General features: G+C 38.2%; 1 protein-coding gene across 5 annotated transcripts in view; it reads left to right on the plus strand.

Moving 5' to 3' along the window:
• Positions 1-2,675: 2,675 nt before the first annotated feature.
• MTMR1 (myotubularin related protein 1) overlaps positions 2,676-15,554 on the plus strand; it is a 35,282-nt gene continuing 22,403 nt past the window's right edge. Inside the window, exons 1-11 of one of the 5 annotated variants that reach the window (XM_039717405.1) lie at positions 2,685-2,781; positions 5,266-5,289; positions 7,486-7,536; positions 8,891-8,966; positions 9,752-9,846; positions 10,057-10,164; positions 10,569-10,670; positions 11,355-11,438; positions 11,996-12,145; positions 12,892-13,080; positions 13,546-13,731. In XM_039717405.1, the coding sequence (XP_039573339.1) occupies positions 8,921-8,966; positions 9,752-9,846; positions 10,057-10,164; positions 10,569-10,670; positions 11,355-11,438; positions 11,996-12,145; positions 12,892-13,080; positions 13,546-13,731 (960 nt within the window). In that variant the 5' untranslated portion in view covers positions 2,685-2,781; positions 5,266-5,289; positions 7,486-7,536; positions 8,891-8,920. Of the gene's footprint in view, positions 2,782-5,265; positions 5,290-7,482; positions 7,537-8,890; positions 8,967-9,751; positions 9,847-10,056; positions 10,165-10,568; positions 10,671-11,354; positions 11,439-11,995; positions 12,146-12,891; positions 13,081-13,545; positions 13,732-15,554 lie in introns of all 5 variants that reach the window. The other 4 variants (XM_039717404.1, XM_039717401.1, XM_039717402.1 and 1 more) reach the window with 4 other exon arrangements.

Below are 15,554 nucleotides of genomic sequence, written 5' to 3' on the forward strand. Positions count from 1 at the left end.
CTGCGGGGCCGGGCGGGGAGGCGGCGGGCGCCCCTCGGCCCGAGCCTCGGCCGAGCGCGGTGCCCCGGCCTGGGGCGGCCTCCCCGGACCCTCCGGCCCCAGGAGCTGCCGTCTGAGGGCGGCTGCTGTGCAGCGGGGATGGTCCGCGGCGGGAACCGGCCGTTGTCAAAGTTTCCTACCGCGCTTGCCGTGTGCCGGCAGTGCCGCCGCCTGCTTGGCCGAGGCTGGGGCGGCCCGGGGCTTGGGCAGCGTCCTACAAACCTGAGCTGAGACTGCCCGCAGGTTTTGAGACTCTTCCCGGTTGGTTTGGGGTTTCTTCCCTGGGTGTATTTAATCTGCAGAGGTGGGACTGTCCCCAGGCGCCGCTCGCTGTGCGGTGTGTTCCGGAATGCTGTCTGTGTGCGATGTCCCTGGTGTGTGTCTGTCTGTCTGTGTGCTGTGTCCCTGGTGTGTGTCTGTCTGTCTGTCCCGGAATGCTGTCTGTGTGCGGTGTCCCTGGTGTGTGTCTGTCTGTGTGCGGTGTCCCTGGTGCCAGGTGGGACCACATCTCCTCCGGCAGCCCTGGCAGAGACATGACTTCACTCAGAAGTTTCCAGCTGAAGGTGGGCTTCAGAATTGAGCTTAAAAATCCTTAAGTAAGGAGTAGAAGTGAACGGAAATCTCATCCTGATGAAAACTAAATGAAAAAGAATATTTAAAATCAGTACTAGGTTCCTGTCTCTGTATTTTCTCTTTTTTTCTCTTAATGGAAACCTAGGGGTTTCCATCATTCTAGTGAGGATGGAACTCAAATGTTCATTTTCTGTCATCAAAATATACACCTCTGAGTTATTAATGCACTTTCTTATCCTAGTTTTCATCTTCCCTTCTTCTGATCTTGCTCTTTCCTGGGCCAGTTATATGTCCATTTGTCATACAGTTCACCTGTTTGCCAGTGCAGTGGTACCAGGCCAGGCTAATGTGTGAGTGCAGGTGGGCTGGAATGCAGAGGCACTGCTGAGTGCCCCCCTGGTGCCTGGGAGGAGGCACATCGGTGTGATCCATGCTCTGTGGGACATTTAATTCTGTCACATCCCCTGCTCTGGTCTCAGGGGATGGTCCTGCATTCATATTCGTTTTCCTGCTGTTACTAGCTCTGTTGATGTAGTGATTCCTTGTGAAGATAAGCCATAGAAAAATAAATATTTCTCTTAATTAACAAGTGAGTGCTTATTTGAAAACAAACTTAGGCGAGTCCTGAGGAGCTACACTGGAAATTAAAGAGATGTGAGAGAAGGAGAAATAAATGAGGTAAGAAAAGGATTTCTGTAGGATTTAGGCATTGGGCTCTTCTGCAGAACTTAAGTGAAGAGTTCTCTAAGTACATCTGGGTTCAAGTTCAGCCCTATGCTGAGAGTTATCTTTGTTGTTCAAGCAGGACTATCATGGATGCGTTTCAGTTGCAAAACAACATTGTGACATCTAGTCCTGTGTAGAATATGCAGGTGGGGAGAAAGCAATTACAATTTATTAGAAAAGTTTTGAAGGATCTTCCATTTCAGGTATGACATTTTTGCATGGATCTGTGCCTTATACCCAGCTATAGTGGCAGAGTTAATGTAAGGAGAGATCTCTTTTTCAGTAGGAATTGCTCATCTAAGGCTGTTACCCCACCCTCTTAATGTCCAAGGTGTGGTGCACCTGCTGGCTGTGGGTATATGTGAGTATATTCCCTTCAGTGTCATGGAGCATCCATAGAATCCAAAGCTAGTTTATTAATTAACTAAAAAAAAAACCAAAAACCATTTTCTTTCTGTACTTAATTTCTGAATAAGCATTCAGTCTGTAGACAAGCACAGCTGAATGGTTTGAAGAAAGGTGGCCGTTATCTAAGGTACTGACTGAGGCTGTGGTAACACTCAGGGAGCAGTTCCCTCTGGCATTCCCAGTTTTTCCTTGGATACCAGTGTGTGTTGAAGCAGACCTAGTGCACTTAAGACTGTCCTTGCTTCTCCCTCTCAGGACTGCATTACTGTGAGCAGCATTAGTTCAGGGGACTGTTCTGAAATTGCATCACCTGGGCTTTAGTGCAGTTCAGATGCTTTGGGCTTCTTAAACACCCTGTGCTTTACAATTCAGTGATGTGGCATGGAAAAGCCCAGCCTGAAGATTATCCTGGGCTTATTTCATTAATTGGAAAAAGCTGCAGCTAACTAGAAGCTACCCTTTAGACAATATGTGTTTTCAGCATTTAATACAGAATACAACATTAGCATAGTTTAAATTTTTTAATACTAGCATGAAGTAATTTCATTCTGAGGATTTACAGAATAATCAGGACATATTAATAAGGAGTTTCTTACTACTTGGCCAAACTTGGATTACTTGGCCATTCCATGGATGGCTTTAAGAAAAAAGCATGTGAATGGTAAAAATTACACTGGATAAGGAGCAGAACATTTTTTAAGTTCCTAGGACCCTAACCTCATTTTCATTCCGACAGCTCTGTGCCTCTGACATAATCTAGTAAAATTCTTTTATGTAATTTGATCAGTAAAATAGTTGCATTCTGCTCACAAAGCAAACTAAGTTTTATTATGTTAGTGGTCATTTACAGTGTTGCTTTCTGGGTCTGTGCTGTTCAAAATACTCTTTTTGAATTACTGCTAAACAATTTGAAATTTCTGGTTTTGTAGCCCGACTGGATCCCACGTGGAATGGTGTAAACAGCTGATAGCTGCAACCATTTCGAGTCAGATTTCAGGGTCTGTCCCATCAGAGGGTGTGTCCAGAGACTACAGGGTAAGTGACTTGAGGAATGCATTGAATTGTTTTAAGATACAAGAGTGGAAGTTTAAGGTCTTTGCTATCTTGATTAGCCAGTGGTAAGTACTTGAGTGATCACTGAGTGTTTCAGAGCTAGAAACATCTCATTATCCATAGGAGTCTCTTGAATTTGCTTCCTGTTTTCATCCATATTTAGAATAGTGCCATTGAAATCTATAAATAAAAATTAACAGAGAAGTGAAAGGAAATCTTAAAAGTCAGTGTTTTGAATAAAACATCAAAAGTGAGTTGTCTTTTCTTTTGATTAGTATATAAAATAATTCGTAAAGTAGATTATAGTTATAGGTTGAAATGGTTTCTGGTGTGTGTTATTCAGAGTACAGAATTGAGCTCCTCAGATTCCACAAAAAATAAATTAATGTCTTTGTTACTGTATAGGGAACATAACTGAGTACCATTTTTGATGGGATTTCTCCAGAGACACAGAATTTAACATCAAACAAACAAACAAGTCACCTTTTTCATTCCCTCCCAGCAATATTTTTGTCACTAAGGTAATGGCTGCACAGTATGGTTTCTCTGAGTTCCACTGTGCTTTTGTGTCTCTGTTCTTTCACACTCACTGGCTGTTCCCTTCAAGCAGCCACTCAGCTCAGCTGTCAAGAATGGAATGGGCAGTTTTTCTCCTCTCACAACATGACTAAAATTACCCATATCTCAGTTCCCTTTAAGAAGCCCAATTTGCTGCTGTCTAGATCCCTTTTTCTTCCTAGATTTGTAATAGTTTTATTGTGTTCATAGAGAATGGCCACTGGAAAGTTTTTATGTCTTTTTCTTGTTTTGTTTTAGCTAGACTTGAATTCACATATGCTCTGTGATTACAAAGTATGTTGTCTGGAAACAGTGCATTTTAGATTGAGTGACAGCAGGTCAGATCCAGCCTGAGTCTGAGATGAGTCCACAAAATGTTTTTGACTGTAGTGTATTTAAAAGTTCAACCTCAACAGAGTTTCACACAGTTGGCACAGTCAGCAGTTTGTAAAGAGTAGCTCTCCCATACTGCAGCAGCTGAATTGCAAATGCTTGCTCCAGGTCAAGGCCATAATTTTTGGTAAAACACTGTGGGAAACCTTGCATTGCATCTGTTGATGTTGTATTTGCCAAGAATTTCATTTTAGTAAAATCCATGTGTGTAAGCTTGGTCTTCAGTTTATCTCTGAGTAGAGTTCATTTCTGTGGAATGAAGAGCACTGTTTAATTTTGAATAACTTCCATCTCTATACCAAACTCATCTCAGATATTATTTAAGAGGAATAAATCTTTTAAGGCCTAATTAAAATTCTACTTCATTCTCTATCTCTGAGAAATGAAAGAAAAGGATTAAGCCTGATGGTTTAAATTAAGAATTTTTGTGGATAAATTGTATTTGGCATCATTGCATTGCTGTGATTTGAAATCCCATATTTGTATATAACATGATGGAATTTTTTATAGTTGCTCACTCAGTACCACTGACAGGTTGTGTTTGTTCATTATTGCTGTGGATCCACACATGGAAAGACAATGCCTGTATTATAGCTCAGTTTTCCTTTGAGGCATCTTTCTCTTTTGATGCACTTTCCTGGGTCTTCATTACCTTTGGTTACCTCAAATTGCTGCATTTAGAGACTCTCTTACAACTCAGAACCTTCAGGTCGGGTCAGATGTGTGTGTTTGCTTCTGGAACTGGTAAGGCAGTTCTGTTAGTTTGTGCTGATTTACCAGGAACTCATTGCTTTATTCTTTCTTTTTAGTGTTTAAATTCATATGTTTGCAAAACCAGGTAAATACATTGGTTCCTCTATCTGGCAGTGTTACTCACATTACTGTGTGACTTTACCAGGGAGGAGGGAAGCATGGAATGGTCAGAACTGGAGAGCACGGGGAGAGCTCTTGCTTTCTAAACCCTACAGCAGCAGTGATCTCAGTCTGAGCTGAGCTCTGCTCTGTGTGTCTTCTCTGACACATGCTCTGCCTGCAGAGTGTTCTTGAATGAGGGGCTCATATAAATGAAAACGGCTCAGATTGTAGTTGCTGGCTACGAACACCTTCAGAAGTTGAGAAGAGTTGTCTTTTTCTGAAAGGTCCGGTGCCTCTCCTTCATGGTTGTTAGTGCAGGCTTATTGTCTTCCACCTAGAAGGATTACCAGGCTCTTTCTTCTCTTTTAACAATAGCACAGTGTAGCAGGATAAAAGGGTGATTAGGAATGAATGTTTCCAAAGAGCTTGGAATTTGTTACATCACTAAAATGAAGTCTGAGATTTTTTTTAGACCAAAACAATTCTGCAAATGAGAGTTACTAGTTCTGCATAGGTTTGTTTCGTTCTTTCAAAATCCAGCTATAATAAAAATGTTTGGGAGTAGAGTTCTTTTGAAAGTCTGGTGAAATAAGATACAGTATCTTTAACAAATCAAATCCATGTGTTTCATTGGATAATATTTTATATTTTAACTAACAGGTGTACAGGAGGCCAGTTATACGGGTAAGATTACCTTTGGCTAGCAGTGAACAGCCTCCTACCTGTGTGTCTCTTGTGCTGTGTGAGATCTTGGTGTGTCAAGCATTCTTTACCTCATTAATGGGTTTTATGAACCAGTCAGGCCATTTTGCTATGCAGTGCAACAGCTTCTTTGCCACAAAAATGCTTTATATACATTACAATGTTTACATGAGCAATGAAAGTCAGTATGTGAGAGAGCAATATTTTAAAATTATATTATGAATGTGCAATACTAACTTCAGTTTTATTACATTAATTTTGACAAAATGGTTGCTTGCAATTCAGGTTTACGTGCTTCAGACTGCAGAGTACTGTGTTAGCAGCTCTAACATGTCTGTGCTAAAGAATACCAGTGGTAAAAGCATTTTGTCTGTGTCTGTCCTATTGAAGTAAGTTCCAAATTCATGCTTGCCTTTGTACTTGTTTTAAATTAATTGTTACCAGGCTGTAATAGGATTGAAACTTAGGTTTGAAGTTAGGCACTAGTGCAATGACCTACATCTTTTTAATGATAATTTTGAGACTAGGGCTTGCCCATTGTTCATTGAAGATTAAAAAGGGCATGCCTTGTTTTCTTGCCCCTCTCTCTTAGTAACATTTATGGAGTGAGAAATGATCTGGATAGTGTTCTGACATTGTTCATGAAATGTGTCCAACACTTTCATTCTAACAAAGACCTCTTGTTCAGTCTGAAACCAAGAGATGAAGTCTGAATAGTTTCTTTTTCTCATCTGTTGTTTACCTATTTAAAAATTATGTGTTTAGTCCAATTATACAAATCCACAAATTGATTTTTTTTTCTTTTGAATAGATAGCACTTCAGGTAATTGGTCTGAGTTGAGTAACAAAAAGTGGTTTTGTTCAGTTGTTCCCAGTTCTGTGTAAAGGCTTTGATATTTGAATGGTCTGCTCTGCTTCTTTGTCTTTCATGTATTTAAATTTTTGGGGTGTATTTCCTCATTGTCCTGCTGGTTTTCTTCCAGAGATCACAATGCCTACTTGTCTTTGATTTCTGAAACACCATAGTTATGATCTAAAATTTAAGTAATTTCTGTATAACAGAATTCTACCCATACCTAAATGTTAGTTACTTTATAACTGGAAAAGGTTTCTTAATTACTTACAACTTTTTTAACTTATGTAGAGTCCAAATTATCTGTGAAGATATCTGAAGTCCTTTTTCTAAGCTTGTTCTTGAGGTTTTCTTGTAGAAATAGTGTAAAAAGAAAAACTGACTTCTAACAAACACTTTTAAATTTAGACTGAGGCTGGTATTACAGCCTGACCAAGTGAGAAGTTCTTTGCATTTGATCTGGGAGTAATAGACTGTAATGAGCACAACTTCTCTCCAGCCCTTAAAGGAAGAAGACGGAAGAACATTTTTGGCTGAACATGTTAAAATAATTCCTTCAACTGACCCGATGACATTTGTGCTTCTCTCTGGTGTGCAAAAGGACCTTATGTTTATTAAAGAAATTGAACTAATGTTCAGGATTTGCTGCCAATGATGCAAAAATAAATTACCATGAAAATGTGAATTGTTTGCATATTTTGCTATGAGTAGTAATTTTAGATTCTGTAAAGTTACTGGCCAAGTTTCAGACAACAACATAGAAGTTGCTAGAAAGATATGTAAAACTATAATACTGAGAGTTCAATTACAACATGTTTTACACAGCAAAGCTTTTTTTTGGTGTCTAGGTACTTCTATTTGATGTCAACCTATTTTTTTCTGTGAAAGATTGCATGAGTTTTCCCATAATGCTGCCATTGCAAGTTGTACTCAATTTCTTCTATTGATAAGCATGTGGCATACTGAAATTAATTTTCTTCATTGTAAGGTTATTTGTCTTAAAAAGACAGTACATACTTTTATGTTCTTGTCTACCAGCACTAACTCTTTTGTGAAAAAGGGAGTAGATTTTTCAATTTGTGTTATGCCAAGTAACATTCAAAGGATGGTGCTAATAGCTTGGATTCTCTTCTGTGGAAAGTAGTGTGTGCCAGGAGTGGAAGATTTTGGAAAGCTAAACTGGAGTTAAAGTATATGCTGTCTTTTTAAGGAAATTTTAAAAAGGGAAACAAAAAAAAAAGATAAGATTCTGTCCTTTCACCTGTTGTCTGCAACTTTTTTGCTGTTACTTCTCTCTTGCCCTACTGCTGCCTCATGCAAAGCAGGAGATTCAGGATGGACACAATGGCTATCATTCTGAAGCAGAACCTGATCAGGTGGCAAGTTTTACTCATCTTTCATTCATTAACTATGTAGCAAGGTACTATAAAGTAGTACTCATACAGTGCATACAAATGTTACTTTTCTCACTCAGGAGAAGCCCTAGAAAGCATTTAGTTGTAACTGGTTATGTGCCAGAGTTTTCTTGCAAGGTCATGTAATCTAAAATGTAATACTGAGCATAAGCCCCATCTAACAGCACATCCACCCTCAGTTTGTAAGCACTGGCTATTTCTCTGCACATTTTTTGTGATTGGGTGCTGAATGTAAAATTCCAAAATTTTCCAAGGAAATCTGAAGCCAGAGATCAGCTGAAATAGTTTCAGAAATTATTTATTAGTGAGAGCTTGGGATAATCTGTGTGGAAGCAGAGAGATGCTGCCAATTACTTCTGTGTAGGTCAGAGCTGCAGTACAAGGGGAGGATTAGTTGTTTATTGTAACAAGTTACCCCATTATGTTTATTCAGGATGTAAAAAATTGAGACCCTAATATCCCTCATTTTGACCTGAGACAGATCACTTTATTACAGTCCCACAAACTGTTTTATGCTTTATTACAATCTTTAGTACATTGTAAATCTTAGCTGCCAACAAAGGACCCAAAGACTCCATCATGTATCATTCAGCAATGAAGCCATTAACCTCAATGAAAATTTAGTAAACTAATTCTTATTTTAAAATTGCTAATTGTTCTTTTGTATTTTGTTATTACTTCATTCTTAATCTGACCATCTGGATCCAAAATTCCTATAGTGAATCTATTCCATAACCTGTGGCACTCTTAGTAAGGTATTGATTGAAATAGAGCATTGTGGGGTGCTTGCTATCACAATCACAAAGTTAGTTAAAATGTTAATAAATAAAGTTTCTGCCATATAATTCGCTCAGATGAAAATACTCAAATATTAAATAAGCAGCGTTAGAATTAAAAAAAAAAAAAAAAGAGCTTTAAAATGTTCTCAAATAGATAAAATACCCGAAATAATACCTGCATTCAGCAAAACACTAATAAATTATTAATTGCTAATTTGGGCTGATCTTATTGTTTATATTTTTGTATGCTATATATAGCTAGCATGTGAAACTAATTGTTGCATGAATGCTTCGTTACTAGTGTGTTACTAACATGTATGTCTGTGTTAAATTTATAATACTTAGTTTTGTGTTTGGTTGGGTTTTTTTTGTTTTTTTTCTTTTACTGTGGTACTGTTTAGTACAGTAGTGTGATTTTTAAAAAGACACACTTCTTGTGTTCCAGTAATCTGGTAGTAAAAGCACTTGGCATCAAAATATATCGATGTGGTACAGATGGAGAGGGAGATTTACTCATGATTCTGGATTTTTGCCAGGCACTGCGGGATGGAAACAAACTGGCACAGATGGAAGAGGCTCCACTTTTTCCTGGAGAATCAATCAAAGTTATCGGTAAGTGTTGCTGAGTGCTGCACTGAATACTGTTAAATTCTGGTTTATTTAAAAACACATTATTACTTCCTTTTGACTTTTGTTATTTAATATAATGTCACTTAAATTTAGATGTGGATTTCTTTTCTTTGTCTTGTAAATCCAAGTGTAGAAAGGATAAATTAGATCCAGAGGATGACTTGCTCCATATAGATAATATTTCTTTTCCTAAGGATTTTTTGTTCCATAGAGGTGTATGTATTGTATTTCTGCTTGGGAGTGCTAAGGACATGTCATAGATTCAGAATTCTTACAGCAAAAAAGATGATGTTATGGTAAACTTAGTTTCCAGTTCTAAGTGGGATTTATTTCACTTTGGCATGTGACAGCAAGCTCTGTGCTGGCACTGCAGTACTTGGCTTAGAAAGAATACCAGGGAAAAAAGTGAAAACAAAGATATGGGCATAGAGCTGAATTACTTGGAGATTGGGTGCATGTGGATCAGTAATTGCCACTTTGGATGCTCTGTCTTTGGGGTGAGTGTGGGTGCTGTGCACCTGGGGGTACCTGCAGATGCTGGGGACCTGCCTGCCCTTGCTGCAGCCCTGCCCCAAGTGCTCAGGAGCTGCTGAGCAGCAGGGCAGGAATTTGATTGCTTTCATTGATCAGATAAAGACAACTCTGCAAGAATAGACTTTCCTAAAGAGGTCAAGCATCAAAATCTTGTGAGTTGCAAGTGGAAATAGATTGTTATGCAACAAATGCCTGTAATAGTAAAACACAGCTTTAATTGCTCTGTTTTCCAGCTAAGGATGTTATGTACATCTGTCCATTTATGGGAGCAGTCAGTGGTACCCTCACAGTGACGGACTTCAGAATGTTTATCAAAAGTGTGGAGAGGGTAAGGCTTCACTGTCTGTCTGCCTGTTGCTTCAGGTAGGAATGTTGCTGAAGTAGATTTCAGAAAGTGACAAATTCAGTGAAGTGTGATGTTTCACAGCAGTTTACTAAACTGAAATTACTGTTGGCTCTAATGAAACGCACATGAATAATAGTAATTTGTATTTCTTCTAATGTAATAAAATCTGTTTGTTTTATATACAAATTTCAGGATCCACCTTTTGTTGTTGATGTTCCCCTTGGAGTTATAAGTAGGGTTGAAAAAATTGGAGTACAGAGCCATGGAGACAATTCATGTGGTATAGAAATAGTTTGCAAGGTAAGGCATGGTAGAGATTTATTAATAGTAACATATTTTCATTTCATTTTTCTGTAAGAAGAATCTGCCAGCCCATGTGCTGTTTTTCTGTCTGATCAGTTCCCTCTATTTGAGTCGTACTTCATTTATTTCAATTCCTCTATGATACTTGCAGTCTAAAACACTTCTGCCTTTTGTCTGAAGAGTGAATTCAAAGGAAAAGTGGCAATTTTTGTATCAAGCATCTCTAATGACAGTCCTAGTTATCTCATGAATGCTTACACAACTCTGTTCTGTTGGGGGTTAGATGGTGGTAGTGACTCAGTGTTCTGTATATGCCTTCATTCAATCAAATGTCTTATAACTGTTTTTTCTTTTTTTTTTAAAATTTATCATATGGTAAGACTGTAACTTATTTTTGACAGGATATGAGAAATTTGCGGCTGGCCTATAAACAGGAAGAGCAGAACAGACTGGAGATCTTTGAAAACCTTGTAACACGTGCATTTCCTGTTTCTAATGGACTGGTAAGTCTTGAGATGGAGAGAGGCTGTCACTGGCTCTCCTCTTTTGGGAAAGTGTAGGGGAGGAACTACAAGGGCTGTATAACAAACTTTGAACTGTTGATTCATAAAATCTGTTGCAGAGCAGGCAGGCCACTCTGACCCTGTGTGCTTTTTGCATTAATTCATCAAACACTGCTGTGTCCTGCTATTGGTGAAGTTAATTTTTGCATAACCCTTGAGATCTAGGTTTGCCTAATGCTGCTGATTAAAAATATGTATGTATTGACTCTTATTTTCTGCAGTAGATAATTAAATCTAGAAGGTCTATCCAATACAACAAATAAGTACAATTAGTCTTCTTGTTAGTTAGCTGAAGAATTCTGTTTTATTTGCTTGTGTGGGTAAGGAGCTGGTTGGGAGGTAGGAAACCAATTTTCTCATCTTGGCATTGCCATTGATGTGCTGTGTGATCAGAGGCAAGTAACTTCAGTTTTCTGTTTCTTATCTTGTTTTTTTTTTAACTTTAAACTCATACTTAATGGAACTCATACTTAATGGAACAAACTCAGTGTTTTCCAATTTTGACTGAAGGTGTTATGTCTGCTTTAGATTGGAAATACTGGAGTGTTGACTGTTTTGAACTGTAAGTTATTGTGCTTACAACCTGCCAGGCCATAATTTAAGATTTTGTTTGGTTGTTTTTAGCCTCTTTTTGCATTCAGCTATAAAGAAAAGTTTGCTGTTAATGGCTGGAAAGTGTATGATCCAATGGCAGAATATAAGAGGCAGGTAAGTGATAGAATACTTGGTGTATTATTTTTGTCCATCTCCCCCAGAGCCATTTAAACAAAGAAAAAATGTTACAGAAAACTCATCATTTTCAGTCTGTGTAGCTCTTGCTACATAGGCTGACATTCTGTATCTCATGTTTAGATAATAAAATGCAAGTGGCCTGAGTTTGAGTGTGTTGAGCACCTGCTAAAGTTGGTGGAGATACAAGTGCTGAGTACTTGAGTGAATTGGTCTAACTTGACATGGTTCTGAAATCCACATTTCTCAAGTGTTGTTTCTACAAAACACAGGCATTATCAAAAATTGAATTTGAATAAGCATCACTCAACAGAAGAGTAACCATAGTTTATAATTTTAAAAATCTGCATTTTCCATATGGTTATTTTCTTTATCAGTTTAGTACGAGAGACTTCCATTGGTTTATGATTCAGTATGAAGACTTAAAGTCTGCCTTTTTTTTTTAAGTATGCAGCACATAAAATTTTCCATTGCCCCAAACTGAGATATGCAAAGGTCTAACGTGAAAAATGCAAAATTGTTTTGTTTCCATACAGGGCTTGCCCAATGAGAGTTGGAAAATATCCAAAATTAACAGCACCTATGAGCTCTGTGACACATACCCTGCTGTTCTTGTTGTGCCAACCAGTGTAAAGGACGATGACCTCTCAAAAGTGGCAGCATTTAGAGCAAAAGGGAGAGTTCCTGTAAGTGAAATTTGTACAAGAAAATGGAAGTGTTGTAGAAATGTGTAGCTTTAAAAAAATTATTAGTGTTCTTTTAGGCTTTGTTTTTTAAGCAACAGTGAGATGGCTTCCTTTCTGAGTTGGGGTGGGGGAAAAAGAAAGAAGGTTTAGACTCAAAGGGTTTAGAACTGAAGGGAGCAACTCAAGTGTGAGTTTAATTGCACAATTATTGTGCTATGTAGTAAATTTTTTTGTTTGGATTAGCACTTCTAGGCCACAGTGGTATCTGGTGCTCTGGCATGTATGAGCTTGTGTTCTGATGTTCTGATTTGGAGTAGAATGTGTCATAGCCATAGTGCTTTGCTTGTGAGTAGACAAGGTAGCATTAGAACTCCTTTAAATATGTTAGATTGTGTTGGTTTTCTTGCTTAGAAAGGTGGTGTATAGGTCCATAGTGTTCCACATGGAAGCAGTTTTTATTCCTTCATTGCCCTTTTTTTTTCCCCAATTAGAATAATACACACTTAGTTGCTTTTAGAAATAAAAGCTAAGATCTTTACAATCACTGTGTAGTTCAGGCTCAGATTTGGGATGAGCAGTCAGTGCTAGTGTGCTGTCAATATGTTTTTACATCAGCCTGTCCTTAAACTTGCATTTGTTGATTTGCCAGAAAATAATGCCAGACAGGCAATGTGATTGTCTGGTTGTTCTCTGACCTGCTGCTTTTATAGTAGTGTAGTAAATTAAATAGTTTTCTCTTGTTGCAGGTGTTATCCTGGATTCATCCTGAGAGTCAAGCAACAATAACACGATGCAGTCAGCCATCAGTTGGGCCAAATGATAAACGTTGCAAGGAAGATGAAAAATATTTACAGACAATTATGGATGCCAATGCTCAGTCACATAAACTCATCATCTTTGATGCCAGGCAGAATAGTGTTGCAGATACAAACAAGGTAGGTTTGTATCATAACTGGCATTAGTTCATCAGCCTTATTACAAGGCTGAAGATATCTGAGCCAGATATCAGAATGTTGAAAAAAGATAAGAAAGGGTCCCTGAAAGGGGAAGGAAGGTAAGTTGCTTGTACCATTTTAGAAAGGCTGACAGGAATCAAAGGCAGCATGAAGATATAGCTGAGAAATAATGCAGTAAAGCTCACAGAAGACCAAAGCTTTCATTAATAAAACAGTGAAGGTATATGGTTGTATTATCAAATGTAGCCTGTTACAATTAGAATTTCCTTCACCTAAAAAAAAAAAAACCCTTTTTTAAGAAAAACAGAAGCATATATTTTTATCAGCATTAAAATAATCCCTTCTCTCAGAAAATGCTGAAACTTGAGTAAAATAACTCTCCACCTTTTACTGAACTCCTTTGCATGTTCTAATCATTGTCTGTTTTTACCTTTTGAATGCCAGGCTAAAGGTGGAGGATATGAAAGTGAAAGTGCCTACCCAAATGCAGAGCTGGTTTTTCTGGAGATTCATAATATTCATGTCATGAGAGAATCCCTGCGGAAACTTAAAGAAATTGTTTATCCCACGATTGATGAGACTCGGTGGCTGTCAAACGTGGACTCCACACACTGGCTGGAATACATAAGGGTAAAATGCTTCTGATGTGGAAAATCAATTACTTTTTTAAACTATGTTTTTAACTTGCACTTCTGAAATATTGCTAAAATAATGCTGAAACTCAAGCACGTTGCTTTAATCAGAATACTCTTGTGGAAAAGTGTAATTTTTAAATAATCTCTTATAACACAGCATTTTAAGCATCCCATAATAATGTGGTATTTCTAGTTTTATGTCCTGGGAGATAGTGAGTTAATTCCCAGTAATGCAGTGTCATATTTACTGCTGTGTTTTATTTTCTTGAGAAGGAATGTTTGTGGGCAGTCTAGGGTTATCCCTCTTGTTTGGAAGAATGCACTGGGAACTTCAGAGTATATTTGAGCCACTGCCAAAAGAACTTGACTGTGAATTCCACAGTCTTTCTCATCCTTCCCTCCTTCAGTGCAATGTTACAGTTCTCGTGATGGGCACCTACATTTTCATGAGCTGTTTGTAACCAGTGATCTATCAGGTTATCATCTGCCCCATTATTTGACATAATATTAAAATAAATCACTACCACACTCAGTTTTACAGTCAGTTTCACTAACCTTTGAAATTATTGTAGAGTAGATTATTTCATTACCACATTTAATCCTCAGTTTATGAGTAATATAGATGGAGTGGAATTTGTTTGATTAGAAGCTGGCTCAAATGTCACTCATGCAAAACATGTTTGGGATCATTCATTAGTTTGACTCTGTTAAGCAGTGCCTGCTGACAACTGCAGCAGAGCCAGTAGAGGGAGCAAACACGAAATTAAGAGCCAGATTTAATGATATTTTGTGAACAGTTTAATTTTATTGTTTGCTTGAATTGTAACTATTTGAAACAGCTTTGAGAATGTAAGCATCTGGAAAGCTTTTCTTATCAGCCTGGCCTTTTACAGTCATCTGTTTTGTGTTTGTGGTCACCTTTCATTGCCACTGACTCTGGTGGGGTTCTTGGATCAGGCAGTTCAGGAGTGAACTTTAATACCCCTGTCAGACAGGTGACAATAGCATAGCAATTGGAAATCCATTTAAATTGTTTCAAAGAGTTGATGCATGTGTGACATTCTTCATGGATCTGTCCCTTACATGCTACTTCACTTCAGTGGTACTGACAGCAGAAACTGATTTCTTAAAGGCTGCCATTATTGTGTTAACAGTGTTGATAGTATCTCTCTGAGATTTCTTCCAAGAGTTCTCTGCCTTTTGATTTGGCTTGCAATAGCACTAACAGTCCACAGCTTTACTCTAAACACATCTGCTGTTTTCTGGGCTCAAACCAGTGTGGATGTGTCCCAGTTGAATGCAATGCATTACTGGAAACTCACCTTCCAACCCCTGGCACCCACAGTGCTCCAGAGATGGTGTAGGAGTGAGGGCACCTGTAACTCTGAGTGTGTGCAGAGAGTAATAACAACATGAGTAGAGGCACTTGGTGCTTGTTGCATACCTGGAGTATTTTCTGTCTGAGGGTAGAACTTGTGTTATTAACTATTTTTCAATTCTCATTTTGTAAACCAATCCAAAGCCAGTTATTCATTAGGAGCCCTAACTGAAATACCAGTTTTGAAGAATCTGTAAAGAATAATAAATTTGTAGAGGAAGCTGTTTTCTAAAGGCTGTTGTCTGAAGTGCAATAACGTGCTTCATATACTCCGCAGATATCTGCTGAATTAATAGTAAATGTGCTTTTGTCTCCCATTCCCTGCTCATTTCCTGTACCTGTTCTGTTGTTTATTTCCAGCTGTTTTCCTTCAGAAGCATCTGTGTTCTCTTTAAAGCAAGCTATTGCATACCTGTATGTTAAATAGATTTGTTTTCTGC

The sequence above is a fragment of the Passer montanus genome, unplaced genomic scaffold (genome assembly GCF_014805655.1).
Source record: "Passer montanus isolate IOZ18808 unplaced genomic scaffold, ASM1480565v1 scaffold38, whole genome shotgun sequence".
Lineage (NCBI taxonomy): Eukaryota > Metazoa > Chordata > Aves > Passeriformes > Passeridae > Passer > Passer montanus.